Raw genomic sequence first — 15,200 nt, 5'->3', positions numbered from 1 at the left:
TGTTGAGAAAGTACGGCAAGATACAGACGAGACCTGAATAGCAGTGTTGCACCACTCAGATAAGCTCATTGAAGCACAAATGTGAATTGCAACACACTTGTCGGTGAGACACTGCAGTGACCACAGCGGTTCCAGCATTCCACTTGTAGTGTCAAGGATCGTGAGACTGCTGAACCGGGATGACAAGAGCTTGATAGATGTGACTCAAAAGCTAGATCAGACCAAAATCCTGCCGCCAGAGCGCATCGGATTCAGTCCTCTGTACAAGTTGTATGCGATGAGCATGATGATCATGAACGCGCGCGATGGCAAAGGGCGGGCGTCTACTAGCGGGCGGGACACGGACCCATCACGGCCGCATCGTTCCTCTCCTCCTCTTTCCCGCTCCGTTGACTCGCAATGTCCTCTCATGATCCCCAGTCATATCGACGTTATTCGCTTGCTTGCGATATGATTCCTTCCCTTCTGGCTGATCGGCTTTCTGCACTGTTGCTAGAAGGCTTGTGCTTGAACTTGGGTATGCACGCGGATCTGTACCATAAACGAAGGGATTTTCCGAGTACTGCCAGCTCGAAATAACGTCTGATACACGCGTGTACATTACATTTCAATCCAAGTGCTGTATCGTTTCGCAGTCTGACAACCTTTGTGAGTCCGTTACTCGCTCTGTGAAGTCCGTGTATCTTCGAGTCCGTAACTGTCTCTTGAATGCTCAAAGTCCCGCTTTGAACCTTCAACCACGCTCCCCAAAGCTTCACCCCTTCCAATCTCAAAGGCCAGCATCAAACTCCCCGACAACTCCTTCCCTTCCTTAGCTTCCCGTGATGCTCGAAGTTCATCTCCAAGTCTTTGACCACTCTCCCCAACCTTCACCCCTTCCTCACCCTCCTACGCGAGCCGATGGAAGTCGAGGAGACCCTCGACGTGGTGACTGCGAGAATGGAGGACTGCATGATGAGCGACGAACGTGAGTGTCCTCGTAGAATATGGGTTTGATTGCAGAAACGTACGCAGCGTATTCTCCCAGATCACCATCAACAAATAAGGATCACAGAACCGTGAGATGAAGAGAACAGAACAGCATGCGCGGACCAGCCGCTGCAGCGAGGAACCGCAAGACCCAGGAGACGACGATTGACCCAGATGAAGAAGGGTTGGACGAGCCGCCGCGTTGATAGCGAGAGACATACGACCCAGAATACAGCAGCTGACCCAAGGAAGATATGAGACGATGTATATCCGACGTCGTGAGGATGTCGGAGCTTTTGCAGTTTTCTACGAGAATGTCAGCCGGAGATCATAGTGAACGAACAGCAATACTCACCAACAGAACTGAGAAGAAGATCTAAACCAAAGGGGTATATTGCGAGGCGTGACGGCTAGCAGGCCTGGCGGGTGCTCGGTGCCCAGAGCGAGGGGATCAAGTGCCTTCGGCCAGCGAGAGGCCTCCATTTAATGGAGAAGCAAAGAGAAGATAAACAAGTTGGTGGAGAGGTCGTGAAGGAAGGAGAAGAAGCCACTCCGAGGAGAGCAAGACGGGATGAGGGGGTTATAAGTGCAGTGCGGGTGGCTGACAGTGAGGCTGACGTGGCTGACGCTGTCAGAGGCTTGCAGATCGCCGACTCCTTCATTGACACGGTCTCGCCCCTCCGTAGACAACCATATTGGCATGCCGGACATGTCCTGTCAAGAAATCGTGTCGACTGCAACCACATGTTGATCCACTGCGCTGTTGGCTTGCCGTTGTATTCTGTCAGCGGTGGTTCACGTCCAGACTCTAATGTTCACCGTTCACTCAGCGACAGTCCATTCTACTCTTGAGCCTGACTTCATTGGCATCTGCTAAGTGAGCTAGCACGTTAGTATTGTGAACGTCGATGTCGGTCCGACTGCCTATCTGTAGTAGTGCAATGCCTTCGCCGCTGACATGCGATCGCGTGTTGACTTTCGCTTTGCGCTGCGACAAGGCTTACCTGTGTGGCGGACATCAGTGCCAGAAGTACTGCTTTGAACGTGTGAAATGTATTGCTCCTTCCAATCACAGGGTGGTGGTTGTTGTTGCTGTGGTGCTACTCTGGATGCATTCACCGTACTTTTATTCGCCGCTCCAGAGTTCCGTTCGCTATGTATATTATCAGATGTTTTCAACGACCATTTATGTTGTCGGTATCCGGAAATACTCTAACGCTGCTTCGTAGAGCTATGTTGATTCGTCTCGAAGGCGCATCCTGAAGCGTCATCATTGTCTTCAAAGTCATGCAGTGACCGAAACACGAGCGTGGCTCGGAAACAATTACATGACAGTGACACCTTAGCATCGCCAAAGCTAGAGTTGACTCTTGTGCAATGTTGTTGAACCGTGAGTTGAGCATGGGCGAACGCGCATTACACGCAGGATGTTGCACCGGATCTCTTGTGGCTGGTTGAGCATGCGATATCCATGTGCCGGGCCACAACACATCGAGATCGCCGGAATGTCAAAAGGTTCCGACCGGCCGGCGGCGACTGCGAGTAGCTAACTCCGCGAACTGCGTCCGGCATGCACGTGACGGACGCGAGCGTGTCTCAGAGAGCTATAAAAGCCGCCACGGTGCTACCGTCGCCCGTTTCCTCTCATCCCGCCGCCATGGTCTGGACTTACTCCTCATCTTCTTAGCTATGCTGTTATCTGTCCTCTATAACTCAAGTATGGTGTCTGTGCCTTTGCCTACGACGTTCTCCAGACTATAGACAATGATCGCGGCGACGGGTGGAAAAATTCGACGCGTCCATTCTCGACCTACGTTAATATTGGCAAGTCCCTCGGACGCAGGAAGCAAACGACGACTGCAAAGGCAAATACCGTAGCCTTGCTAAACCGCGAATGCTCTGTATCTCCGGTCTACGTCGGCGTTCGAACTTGGCCACATTGGGCGGACGACTTTAAAAGACTGAAGGACCATTCAAACGGAAGATTAGGGGAGGTACGGCATGACCGCACTCAAGATGCAGATCTCAAGTCTTATGATTGGAATACTCAAGATCACAACACTCGAGCAAGACTGAAGAGTCAAGGTGCAAGGCTCAACATAAAGAGGCTCAAGTTCGCACTTGGTGCTCAAGATGGTCGAAGGCATGACTGCAGACTCCGCGGAAGGAGCGAAGAATCAAACTCAGGTTGTGCATGATGCAAGATGGATAGTATGTGGACGAAATGCGACGCGCTAGACGGCCAAGAAAGAAGGCAAACCCGAATGCAAGCCTCAAGACACAAGGACAGAACGGGCCAGACTCGAAGTGAGAGTCGAGCTAACCCTCAAGACGCAGTGGGAAACACGCGATGTGATAGAAGTTCATTCCAAGACGGCGAGGCTCAAGCGCGCAAGGCTCAAGAGAGCAGGATTCAATGCGCAGAACTGAACACAGCAAGAGTCAAGACTCAAGGCCGCGAAACACAAAATGAGGAGAGAGCGGGAGACCTAGGGCTCGAAATAGCCAAGAGAAGACAGAAGACAGGCGAACTTGAAGGGGTGAAGCCGGATCCTTAAGAATCAAGTCGCAAGGCGGCATAGAAGAGCATGCAGAACACTAATACACATTTTAGGAGGACGACAGAGAGTGCAAGGTGCAAGGCTAAAGATTACAAGAGCCATGATAGAACGAAAGGCGGCAAGACCCTTGGCGAGAAGGCCACACAAGAACGAAGTGCAACACCTTAGGAAGGGAAACTTCGCGCTCAAGATGCAACGAGAACGAAAGGAAAAGAGACGAATAGAAGTAAGGCTCAGACTAGAAGTGCACAGTGGACGACACAAGATATCGTGAAGCTGCTGATTTAAAAAAAAGGCGAGGTAAGCCAAATTCGTGTGGACGATGCGGAAATTGGAGAATGCTAAGTACATTAAACGGATAGATTGCAAGAAACCGACGGGAGAAAAATAGACAATGCAAGTGGCGCGGAGGAAGTCGAGGAGAAGGAAGTCGAGGAGAAAAATTGAAGCTGAGCAAGACATGAGACAGAAGGCCGATGAGATACACGATGGACGAAAAGACTCATGGTGGCAGGAAGAAAACACAAGATATAAGATGTAAGACGGAAGACGGGCACGATGCAAGACTTGAAGTTTGAAGAAGACACAGTCGTGATTCAGAACCGGAGCATCAAAGATAGAGCTAAACACGGAAGAATCACCCCCCCCCCCCCCCCCCAAGCGTTTTGCGAAGGGTCCACTGTTGTGCTTATCTTTCAGGTATCGCGATGTGCTGCATCGTGAGCTACACTCATGATTGCTAGCTCCCATATCAACAGATGAGCACAATATGGCTCGGTGAAGACAGAATGTGAGAATGATTCGCTATTGCCAGGCAGGGACGCGACCGCAAATTGGACGCGTTGCATCACGTGGCCGCGTATGGTGCCCGGCATCCTCTTCATTTATCTCCTCCACGAATGCGCCATAGCACAGCACCGCTTGATGAAGACCTCAGACAACGGATACTCGAGTCTGCTATCGAATGCGGCACTGCAACCCCTATGGCATCGGCGACTAAGACAGAGCCTGCTCGTGGGCGCGGGCGCCTACTGCAACTCTTGCGATCCTTTCGGTTACGCCGAGTCGCAAGTGGACGCTGGTGCTCATCTTGCTCAGTAGGATGTGGAAATGTGACCTCCAGTTCCTGAGAAAGTCCCTTCAAGAAGGAAGCTCACGCTATCGTCCAGAACGGCAGCACTGTCTATGTCATGCGAACTTGAGCGGCCGAGGCTCTTACGACGTTCCCTAGGTGGGGCTCCGCTGGCTCCCCGTCTTCCCTTCTGCACAGACAGCGTCATACAGCCTATCACCTGAAAGCTCGACTCGGACCGAGTGCTTCATCATCCTTTCCTGTCGAACGAAGGTACATAAAGGCGTGGGACGACGCCCCTCTGCACAACTTTCACAATATTCGCAACAGCGGAAGAGATACCAACAACACACATGTCAGGCGTCGGGTCGTCTCTCAAGGGTCGTCTGATTCTCATCACCGGCTGCACGTATGTGGCGAGACAACGCTTGACCATCTCAATTGACATCGTACTCATAATCCCGCAGGGGTGGCATTGGCCAAGCGACAGCGAAAGCCTTTGCCCGTGTTGGCTGCTCGATTGCCATACACTACAACGCTGCATCTTCCAAGGCAAAAGCAGAGACATTGATCAACCACTTGAAAATCCTCGCGCCACCTGACGTCAAGCCCAGATTCGCCGCCTTCCAGGCTGACCTCTCCCGCTACGACGAGGCGCGCCGTCTACACGCTGAGGTCGTGAGCGTCCTGGGGAATCCGGATATCCTCTTCAGCAACCACGGAATCGCAGGCCCGAAGATCGGCCCTGACGGTGACATCAGGGACATCTCTCCAGATATCTTTGAAGAGGTGTGGCGCACGAATACAGGCACGAGCTTTCTGGTAAGCCTGGCAAGCGTTATTGTGTAGTAGACGGCAGCCGACTCGTTCTGCAGCTCGCCCAGCTGTGCGTGCCATACATGGAATCGCAGCACTGGGGCCGCATCATCTTCACGTCAAGGTGCGCTTCGACGCCCCAGCGCTTCATGGTCGGCGTCATCGCTGACTCCTGTTATCTTACAGCGTCGCCGCCGGTAATGGTGGCGTGATTGGACCACACTATGCATCCTCCAAATCCGCTTTGCACGGTCTAGTCCACTGGCTATCTCTTCGCTATGCCAAGGAGGGGATCGTAAGTCTGAGAACTGCATAGTGCGCCGAAGTTTGCTCAAGGGAGGGAACGCACAGACTACCAACGCCATCGCACCGGCCCTGATCGAAGGTAGACGTCACCCTCCGCCAGAGCCCACCCCAGTGCTCACGTCGTCGTCCGTCACCGCAGATACCGCGATGATGGCAAACCCATCACCAGAGGCCAAGAGCAAGATCCCCGTAGGTCGATTGGGAAAGCCGGACGAGATGGCCGACATCGTCTTGCTCCTTGCTTCGAATGGTTATATGACCAACAAGGCGCGTTGGTTGTTGGAGACCGCTTGCCACGCCTGTGCTAACGATTATCACCACTCGTTAGGTCATCGTTGCCGATGGAGGGTGGACGATCGGCGGCTTCTGAGAAGGCACGAGCTTCAGAGAGCGAGCGGAAGAGAATAGTTGATACAGTATGCATGCATGGTCGCAATATATAGTGTACAATAAGTGAGCCCCGAAGCCAGATAGTCCACAAAGAAAGCAGATGGAAAGTCGAGGAAGAGATTATCACGATCATGCGATATCAGGCAAGTGACGGTATCAGGGAAATAAATAGCAATCAGCCAGCCGACCTATCGACCAGGAGATGAGGTAGGCTTGTTGTTTATTAGCCCGTGCGCCTCCGTGATTTCGTTGAGTTTCTGATTCCGTCTGTTCTCCAAATCGAGCTGGCGCTGGAGACTCCTGTATGCACGAATCGTTAGCGCAGAGAATGCAAAGCGGAGAAAGGACTACCACCGACTTCATCTGCAACTCCAGCTCATACACGCGCTCCTTCGCACCTTGGCGCTCGCGCTTGACGGCCTCCTCCGCTTTCTTCAGCCGCGCCTCGTACTCGCGCACGCGCACCTCCCACTTGTTGTCCGCGACGGATGTCTTCTCGTTCATCGTGGTCAGCTTCTCCTCGGCGGACAGGAGCTGATTCTGCAAGTTGGTGATGCGCCGCTCGGCGTTCATAGCACGGGCTGTAAGCGCACGCACTTCCGACGAGTCACCTTGTCCCGGTTTCTTCATGCTCACAAGCTGGGATTGCAGGTCTGAGTTTGTGGACTGCAGGGAACCGTACTGGCGTCAGGGATGTCCTGAACAGTGTGTTAAATGACCGACCTTTAGCGCCTCGACTTCACCCTCCTTCGTGCTCAGCTTCTTGCGCCAGGTCGCCTTCTGCTCTGCGACTGTCTTCACACTCGCTTCGAACCTGTCAATCTGCTTCCATCGGTAGTCAAGCTGCTTCCTCATGTCGCCTATCTTCTCCGTGTATCTACCCTCAGCTTCTTTGACGCGCTTCTCGAAGATCAGCTGGATGTCGCTGAGAGATTTCAGGCGGGAGATGAGGTTGTCGTGGAAGACGCTAAAGTTCGTGAAGGGCTTGGTCTCTGCTTGACCATGTTTCTTCTGTGTGTGAATGATGTAGCGTCCGTGGGATACGAGCCAAGAGTTGTTAAACGTACCGGAGTCTTGTCAACGCCGAGAATCTTATCCATATACTGGTAGATCGTCAGCAACAAGGTATTCCGTTCAGTCAACTGGTCGCGGTACTGCGATTCAGCAGTCAACAACGACCGCTGATCCTTCGCCAGCCGCTGCTCCAGCTCTGCCACCCTTGAGCGGAACGTCGAAAGCTCAGCCTCGGCGGTCTTCAAATTCGCTAACGTCTCATCCAGCTTTTCCGAGACATTCAACCTCGCCTGGGTCTGAGAAGCGAGCTGCGACGCGAGGTCGCGGTTCTCCACATGTAGCTTGTCGATCACAGCGTCACGCTCGTGGCCCCTTCCCTCGCGATCCTCCAGCTCCTTGCGAGCACGAGATAGCTCGTCTTCAAGACGCTCCAGGTCGCGTTTCAGGCGGTCAACCTCGAGCTGCAGTGAGAACCGGGCGGTCGTGTGCGACTCGCCCAGTTTCTTCGATTCGGCCTCGAAGGTCTCAAGCGCGGTCTGCACCGCAGAAAGGTCGGTTTCGCGCTGCGCGAGGAGGGACTGCGTGCGCGCAAGGTCGTTGAGGGCTGACTGCAGCGCTGACTCCTTGGCCTCGACAGCCCGATGCTCCTTTCGAAGAGCGGTGTCGTGTTCTTGTTCAGCATTCCTGAGGTCCGTGTTTAGACGCTCACGCCCACTGCGTTCCAGCTGGATCTCCTCGACGAGGTTTTCGACATGCTGAGCGAGTTCCTCCGAGCGGGAGCGGTACTCTTCGACCTCCTGGCTACGGGCATCGTAGTTCTCGGTCATTTCTTCGAGCTGCGCCCTTAGCGTGTTGATTTTCTAGGACAAGGGGCGGTCCTGAGTATGACGAATGCAAACGCTACTTTGGCGTACCTCTTTGAGAGCAGCCGCGAGAGCTTCGAGACGTTCCCTCTCTGCAGCCTCGTCCTCTCTCGTCCTCTCGCTCTGCTCCTTGAGATGCTCATTCTCCTCCTCGAGGGCATAGACTTGCCCACCGAGCTTCTCGATCTCACGGTTGGCCGCTTCAATCTCAACGTCCTTCTCGTCGGACTCCCGCTGGATGTGCTCCAAAGCGGCCTCGAACTTCCCATGCAGTTCGTTGAGTTCCGTCTCGAGATCTGTGATATGTATCCGCAGGTCTTTCGTCTCTTGTTCGCGCTCCTGCAGAGCCTACAGACGATCGCTTGAGTAACGGGAAGTGCGGGGCATGCCAACACACTCACATCTTTCAGCTCCTCTACCTGCCCCCTTGACTCTTCCATCTCACCTCGCCACTCATCATCAATGGTCTCCACTATCCGCGTGTGCTCCGACACCAACTCCTCAATCTCCCGGTTCTTCATGTCAATATCATCTTCCTTCTGCTGCAGTTCGATATGAGCCGCGGCCAGTTTGTCTCTGACCGCATTCAGGTCGTCCTCAACTGCCGCACGCTCTTCTTGCTCCTCTATGATCTGTGCACGGCTCTCGCTCCGCTCTATCGACTCGGCCTCGCGCCTACGGCGCAACTCTTCATTCTCCAGCTTCAGCGCTTCAACCATATCGGCCAAATCCTCCTTCTCGTCGTTCCTGCGTGTCACCTGCTCCTCGAGGTCGTCTATCTTCAACCGGAGATTTTCATTGTCTTCCTCCAGTTCCGCCGCGCGCTGCTCCCACTGGCCCTCGTTCGTCACCCCGCGTCTCCGCCTCTCTTCCGCTTCCTTCAGCTGATCTAGCTCCTCGGTGCACACATCCAAAAGCCCACGGGCAGCATCAAGCTCACCTTGAAGGTGCGCGTTGTGCTCCTCGAGGTCACGCAGTGTGCCATCGTCTGGGCCGACAGCTCGCCTCCGCCGGAGCTCCCTGATCTCCCGCTCTCGCTCCTCCAGCTTCTCCTCCAGTTCCCGCGCCCGAGCCTGCGCACTGCCCGAGCCGCGCTGTAGCCGTTCCAGCTCCCGCTCTAGCTCCAACACTAGTTTCTTGAGCTTCTTCATCTCCATTCCACGTTGCTGCACCTCGATTTTGAGGTTGATGTTCTGTTTCAGCGCGGCATCAATCTGGTCGGGCGCGAGCTGGGCGAGCCGCTCTTCGAGGAAGTGGACTTTCAACTTGATGTTGAAGTTTTCCTTCTTCAAGCTGTCGATGTGCTATGTGAGGCACAATGAAACAGCTGGCCAAATTAGAATGCATTAGAAGGGGACTTCAACGCCACCCACCTTCTCTTGATCTCGCAACGTAAGGTTGGTTCCTTTACCACCTGCACTACGTGTCCGCTTCGTTTGACCAGGAGCAGGAGTATCGATGACCTCGTCCCAACGTTTTTCCTGAGCAGGAGTCTCGAGGTAAGCGGGATTTCCTTCCTCGCCCTCTTCCTCGAGATTCTGGAGCCCAAATCGTCTCGCAGCCGGTATTACCTCGTCTGTCCTCCGCCTTGACCCCATTGGTATTGGCATCGGTGGAGAAGGCGTGGCAATCGGTGCAGAAGATGTTGTCTGAGACGATCCGGAGAACTTCCTAAGACCCCATCCTGGCGTAGAGAACCCCGAGGCTAGCGAGTTGAGAGAGAGGTCCGCTATGCCAGGTGACGAATCAGCCTTGCTGTTGAGCGCTGCAGACATTCTGCGCGCGTATAACTATCTTAGAGACAATGTACAAGATAGCGTGCTATGCGACGAGACCAAGGAGCGAGTATGAATGGCAGTAAGTGAGCAACAGGTTGAAACGTTGGGAAGAACGCGCCCTAAGCGTTGATCACGTGCTTCGCGTTCCAAGCTTCAGCCACATTGGCATACTCAAGCCTCTTGCCTTCGCCAGTACTTGCTCTGCTGCCTCATTGTGGTTCTGGGTGTATGGACTGTGCGTCAATAGTGGCTGAATGCTCTGTTCTAGCCAGCGTTCCGGCAAACCCTCGGGTTTCACCTCGATCTTTTTGTCGCAATCATTGATGCAGGCGCCCATTAGTGGTCTTATCCCGCGACTCTGCGACGCAGGCAATCTTCCGTGACACACCACGCTGAGACCTGTCCGTGTTGAGGCCAGCATGTCCTACCTGCCCAACTTTCCGCTAGTTCCGTTCATTCTCGCTGCGTCTTTGGGCATCCATGGTCTCCGGAAGCGGTCACTCTCGCCTTCAGGCTCGCTAAGTGCGTTCGTCGTCGGCTTCACCATGATGTCCGTGCCGCTGCGCGCGTTCGGCGTGTCTCTCATCGTATTCTACCTCATCGGATCGCGTGCGACCAAGGTGGGCAAACAGCGCAAGGCCCAACTCGAGGAGGGTCACCAGGAGGCGGGGTATCGTACTGCGGCGCAGGTGCTCTGCAACTCCGCGCCTGCCTTCGTCGCAAGCCTGCTTTGGAGCGCCTTGTTCGCGCCCAACTCATTCATATCGAAGTTTGTTGGAAATACGGTGACATATGAGACTCCATATGACCCTGTTGCTTGGTGTCCCCTGATTCCACCGCCGTCCGCCCAGTGGAGCCGCCCTCTATTGTTCGTGACGCTCGGGTACGTCCCTTTCAGTCAACCTCTCCGAGATGCAACAATGCATTAACGCGCTTGTGAAGGCACTTTGCGTGCTGCCTGGGTGATACCCTCGCGTCGGAACTCGGCATTCTCTCCCGCTCTCCTCCCATCCTCATCACCACCCTGAAACCTGTACCCCCAGGAACAAATGGCGGTATGTCTGCTGTTGGCACGCTTGCTTCTCTCGGCGGCGGGCTTTTGATGGCATTGACGCTGGTGGCGTCTCTGCTCATTGAGAGCAGTGCCTGTAGGGCACGTTGGACAGATGTTGCGCTGCCTGTAGTGTGTTGGGGTATCGCTGCTGGCGGTTTAGGCTCTTTGGTGCGTTTTTCGCCGTTTTATTAGCGAAATATCATGACCAGTGTGCGTGACCTAGCTTGACTCTCTGATGGGCGCGACAATTCAACGCACGCGCTATTCCAACACGTCGAAGCGCATTCTCACGGACGAAGGTTCTGAGTCTGGTGCCGATTCAGACATCAAGGTCGTCAGCGGGCTCGATATTCTTACCAACAATCAGGTAATTCCACCATTGCTTGTGTCGTTGGGTATCAACGCTGACCTGCATGGTCTTCAGGTGAACTTGCTTTCGTCAATTGTGGTTGCACTTGTCCTCGGTGCGATCGCTTGAGCACTCCATCTTGTGCATATTAAGGGCAATGTCATGGACACCGCAATGCAATACAGATAAAGGCTGGAGCTTGGAACGACTCGTCAAGGGTTTCGGTTGCTCCGATGCCTCAAGTCCTGAGTCCCGACTGCGTGTCTATCTGTAAGCACGCTCTATCGGCCACTAGCTAATGGCGAGCTGTTTTGTTATGAGCTAATTCTTAGACGTCTCGGGGGCCTCCTTCTCGGATCTTCCTGTGAACCTGAGAGTTTTTGTGCGACAACAGCAAATCGTTGGTCTTTTCTCCGTGGGTCATGGGCGTTCAGTGCAACCCTAACCTGTTCGCAATACAATGCGGACCGTCTTGTCCCCCTTGTTCCTTGTTTAGTCTAAAGTTTGCTGCCTCATGCTACGAATGACTGATTGAGCATCTGATGCAATGCGCCATGATGATCTCATGCTGGCGCTGAGAGCTTGCCGGGAGCCAGATAACATGGCAGCCGTGTATACCCATTTGTCAATGAGTTCTGCTGCATCGTTGCCGTGTGTGTTGGACACAAGCCAGTTGTGGGCCCCTTGTGGGACCTCTTGCGGTGGGCTTCGTCCCTGGTGAGATGACTGCGTACCCCGCACCGATCGATTACGCGAAATGCGGATCACGGCCGAGCAAGCTTTCCCTCCCGCGCACTCTTGGTTCGCCTCCGTGTGCATTACGTCCAACATCGTTTCGCTTAGCGGCGAGCGTTCGGCTGTGGTGCTCTCGTATCGCGAAGGCTTCTTTCCTGTTTAGCGCGATTGCACGTTTGCACTACGTAAGTTTGATGCAGGGGAGTCCATGATTGCGAAGGCGGCTTATGTGGGCAGTCCCCTTCTATCCGTGGGTATCGATGATCATCAAGATAGGTAGCAGCGTCCAGATTATTCTGACGGATTGCTTACTCTGGTTTGGTGAGCGATTCTGCCTCGAGCTGGCCGCATGTCCGAGCACTGCCTTGACTGATTAGGATCCGGCGTGGCGTGCGCCCCTGCGTGGTGCGGAGATGCGTTGATTTTGTGATGCGAGCGTCTTGCATGAAACTGATACAGTGTCGCGTGCCGAGGAGGCTGTGAACCATGGCCTCACCGTCAGAGTTATCGAGTGCAACAATTGTCCACTGTTCTCCGGGTGTAGTAGCACCACCGGCCAATTTCACGACGTGTAGACGTAAGTGCGGGTTTTCCAGGTTCATCTGGCCAAACAAGCGGGCAGATAGTACTCGAGATATACATGTACGTATGGCTGCAACGAATGGATCGATGAAAAGAAGGAACACACGGAAGCAAATTGAGACGAGTGGTGGCGGTGGCGGGGGTCCCCGTGGTAGGCACGGGCAGTATTGAGTAACATGCGGAGACTGCCATGTCGGGCTCCAGCTGGTCGAGCTGTCCGTCCTCCTCCCCTCCAGTCTCCCAGCTGGCCCTGCATCGTCGGGTTCCCTGAGTTTGAGGTCGTCTCTGACACTTTCTAGCTCTGGACGATGTCTGTGTAAATTTCCCGGCCTCAACTTTCCCGCAGTCGGTCGATCACCTTGTCAGTTCTCTCCGCTGCTGTGTCGAGCAGTGCTTTTTCTATGCGTTGGCAGACCTGCTCACGATGCTTTTTCTATGCAGTGTTGGCATCACGCATCGGCAGTATAATGAACACGTATATGGCTTTGCAATCTTCCGCTAACGACAGCTATTCTCTTGGGACGTGCCACGACCACTTCTCTCCAGCAGTACCACACCTACCGGACACCTGTTCCTCCCAAGACGCGTCAGATTCTACTCCAGATACGTGTTCCCTTATTGCCGACCCGTGCTGCCCCTCTGTTCACGACAACGAACTCGCGCCACACCTGACCGAGCCACTGCGAGAAACCACGCCGCTCTGCCGCGTTGTACTTTCTTCCAAAGCATACCCTTCGCCCCCTCTTACCGGTTCCGCGTTGCGCGCGAGTGTTCCCCTGCCAGAAACTTACGACGCGAGTTGCACAGACTATTCCATGCACGACGACCCGCAAGAGTGTGCGGCACGCGAGCCGTTTGGCTCTGCTGAGCCACTCTCGCCTCCTCCGACATATTTGCTTGGTACGCTGGACCTCCCCCAGATTGACTCGGCAGACGACACACCGTTCTCAGATAGCTTTCCTGGTCCGAGGCCATATCATTTGACTTCTGACGAGGAACAGCGAACTGGTGCTCCATCTAATTGGCGGGGTATACGACGAACAATGACTAGTCCGACCCTTCTCGGGCAGCCATCCAGTTCATCTATGTCGCGAGCTCTCCGAAGAGGATGGTCTTTTGAAGAGAGTCCATCCGACATGGCTACTGCCCGGATAGCTGGCACCCTCACGGATCACAATCATACGTCTCCGCATGCTGGTCCTGTACTTTCCGGATTGTTGCCACAGCAAAAATTTGCCTTGGATAGGCCACTGATTCACCATGACGACTGCAACGCCTATGCAAGGATTGAACCCGCGTCTTTGTGGGTCCCTAGCTCTCCTCTCAATATAAATGGCCGCTTGGGGTTCGATCACTACACGTCTCTCAATCCCGCAATGGCGATGCAGGATTGTCACCCCGGCTCGCCGTTCTCTGAGGCGCCTATGCAGTTTCTGCCACCCGATAGCACGCCAAGCGTGAGCAGCATGGGTTGGTCTACGAGCAGCGAACGAGACGGCGACTTCTCCCCTCCCAGCTCCCCGCTGCCTCGTTCGCTAACTCTGGACTTGGCTGATCTGGACCAGCTGCATTCGGATGACCTGCGCCAAACTGGCCCTGCTCGTGCTCACCTTACTCGGTCTGCAACTTTCCCCTTCGGTGAGGCAGACCGCCGAACAAGTAGCTTGTGGCTCGATCACAGCGATGAACAACTTCATGGAGACATGCATTACCGCGATATCCGTCCATCGGATATGATGATTGACGACGAATCGCCACCCCTTTCACCTCAGTTGCCCGGGATCAACCTACTTCCGACCAACTCAGATTCAGATGACTCCTACGATTCTTTTCCCGACTCAGTGATACCGCGTGCAGAGGATACCTGGACACCCCCAATCGCATCTCCGTCTCCCTCAAGACGACATTTTCTCGACCTGCACAGCACACAAGATGATCACCTCTGCGTTACCCCCATTCCCTGTTCTCCACATAACTTCCTTTCGTCACTGCCCGATGCTCACATGGACGATGATTTGCTTGACGCGCCACCCTCCCCTGGTTCGCCTCACATTGGCCTGCCCCTCCTAGCCGACGACCTTCCGCGACACCCGCAAGATGAGTTTATGGAAGGAACAGTTGCGCCATCACTGATCACCCCTCCTCCGTCTGCTAGCGACCAGGACGGTCTAGGTCTGTTCTTGCAACCTATCTCGGTCGATCCGCCACTGGCACGATCGCCGTCGCCCGATGACGACGATTTGCAGTTCCTCGACGTTCAGCTCGATCCTGCGTCAACCAACCTCGAGGTCGGCGAGTTCCTTCAGCTTCGCGCGATCCGCAAGCGAGCGCTCTCCGCCGAACGCGACGCACGATGTGCCGAGGCGGAGTACAGCGAGCACGTCAGCGCCGCGTCGAATGCGCTTCTGCCGCCACAGCAGACTGAAGGTTCCGAAGTACCCATACCAGAGGAGCTAGACGCGGATGAGAAACGCACACGGAAGCGCGACCTGCACATTGCCATGGACATGCGCGCGGAGGCGCGACGGATCCGCAAGCGGGAGAAGCAGCGGAGCAAGGAGGTGGGCGCGCTGCTCGACCTGAAGATGGAGCGCGGCGTATGCCCTGGGAGCGGCTTGACGCGGAGCATTGCCCAGCTTGTCGCCAACATGGTGCTGCGGCGGAGAGACACGTTTCGCCCGCTCGCGAATCGAAAACCGGGCATGGCGGCG

At 54.7% G+C, this 15,200-nt stretch overlaps 6 protein-coding genes across 6 annotated transcripts; 4 read left to right on the top strand and 2 right to left on the bottom strand.

Moving 5' to 3' along the window:
* Positions 1 to 3,173: 3,173 nt before the first annotated feature.
* On the top strand, positions 3,174 to 3,527 carry LAESUDRAFT_710785 (uncharacterized protein; the record flags this gene model as incomplete). The annotated part of the gene is made up of 1 exon (XM_040906795.1): positions 3,174 to 3,527. One exon carries the CDS (start codon positions 3,174 to 3,176, stop codon positions 3,525 to 3,527), a length of 354 nt encoding a protein of 117 aa, XP_040768937.1.
* On the bottom strand, positions 3,324 to 4,193 carry LAESUDRAFT_257717 (uncharacterized protein). Its single transcript, XM_040901759.1, has one exon. It carries the CDS (start codon positions 3,990 to 3,992, stop codon positions 3,531 to 3,533), a length of 462 nt encoding a protein of 153 aa, XP_040768936.1. The 5' UTR covers positions 3,993 to 4,193; the 3' UTR covers positions 3,324 to 3,530.
* Positions 4,194 to 4,955: 762 nt separating this feature from the next.
* LAESUDRAFT_734125 (3-oxoacyl-reductase) lies at positions 4,956 to 6,094 on the top strand (the record flags this gene model as incomplete). Its single annotated transcript, XM_040910486.1, has 6 exons — positions 4,956 to 5,011; positions 5,070 to 5,424; positions 5,478 to 5,542; positions 5,605 to 5,713; positions 5,827 to 5,991; positions 6,053 to 6,094. The coding sequence occupies 6 exons, from the start codon at positions 4,956 to 4,958 to the stop codon at positions 6,092 to 6,094; spliced, it is 792 nt and encodes a 263-aa protein (XP_040768935.1).
* A 208-nt stretch (positions 6,095 to 6,302) lies between these two features.
* LAESUDRAFT_734124 (uncharacterized protein) lies at positions 6,303 to 9,766 on the bottom strand (the record flags this gene model as incomplete). Its single annotated transcript, XM_040910485.1, has 7 exons — positions 6,303 to 6,414; positions 6,473 to 6,780; positions 6,838 to 7,125; positions 7,182 to 7,971; positions 7,996 to 8,339; positions 8,393 to 9,295; positions 9,365 to 9,766. 7 exons carry the CDS (start codon positions 9,764 to 9,766, stop codon positions 6,303 to 6,305), a joined length of 3,147 nt encoding a protein of 1,048 aa, XP_040768934.1.
* Positions 9,767 to 10,218: 452 nt separating this feature from the next.
* On the top strand, positions 10,219 to 11,301 carry LAESUDRAFT_601882 (uncharacterized protein; the record flags this gene model as incomplete). The annotated part of the gene is made up of 4 exons (XM_040903071.1): positions 10,219 to 10,652; positions 10,712 to 10,991; positions 11,047 to 11,190; positions 11,248 to 11,301. Coding segments are annotated over 4 exons (912 nt in total), but the record flags the coding sequence as incomplete, so codon positions are not given.
* A 3,206-nt stretch (positions 11,302 to 14,507) lies between these two features.
* On the top strand, positions 14,508 to 15,188 carry LAESUDRAFT_612610 (uncharacterized protein; the record flags this gene model as incomplete). Its single annotated transcript, XM_040903176.1, has 1 exon — positions 14,508 to 15,188. A coding segment is annotated over one exon (681 nt), but the record flags the coding sequence as incomplete, so codon positions are not given.
* Between the last annotated feature and the right edge of the window lie 12 nt (positions 15,189 to 15,200).

The sequence above is a fragment of the Laetiporus sulphureus genome, assembly GCF_001632365.1.
Source record: "Laetiporus sulphureus 93-53 unplaced genomic scaffold LAESUscaffold_3, whole genome shotgun sequence".
NCBI lineage: Eukaryota > Fungi > Basidiomycota > Agaricomycetes > Polyporales > Laetiporaceae > Laetiporus > Laetiporus sulphureus.
This window is presented reverse-complemented; position numbering and strand designations above follow the sequence as displayed.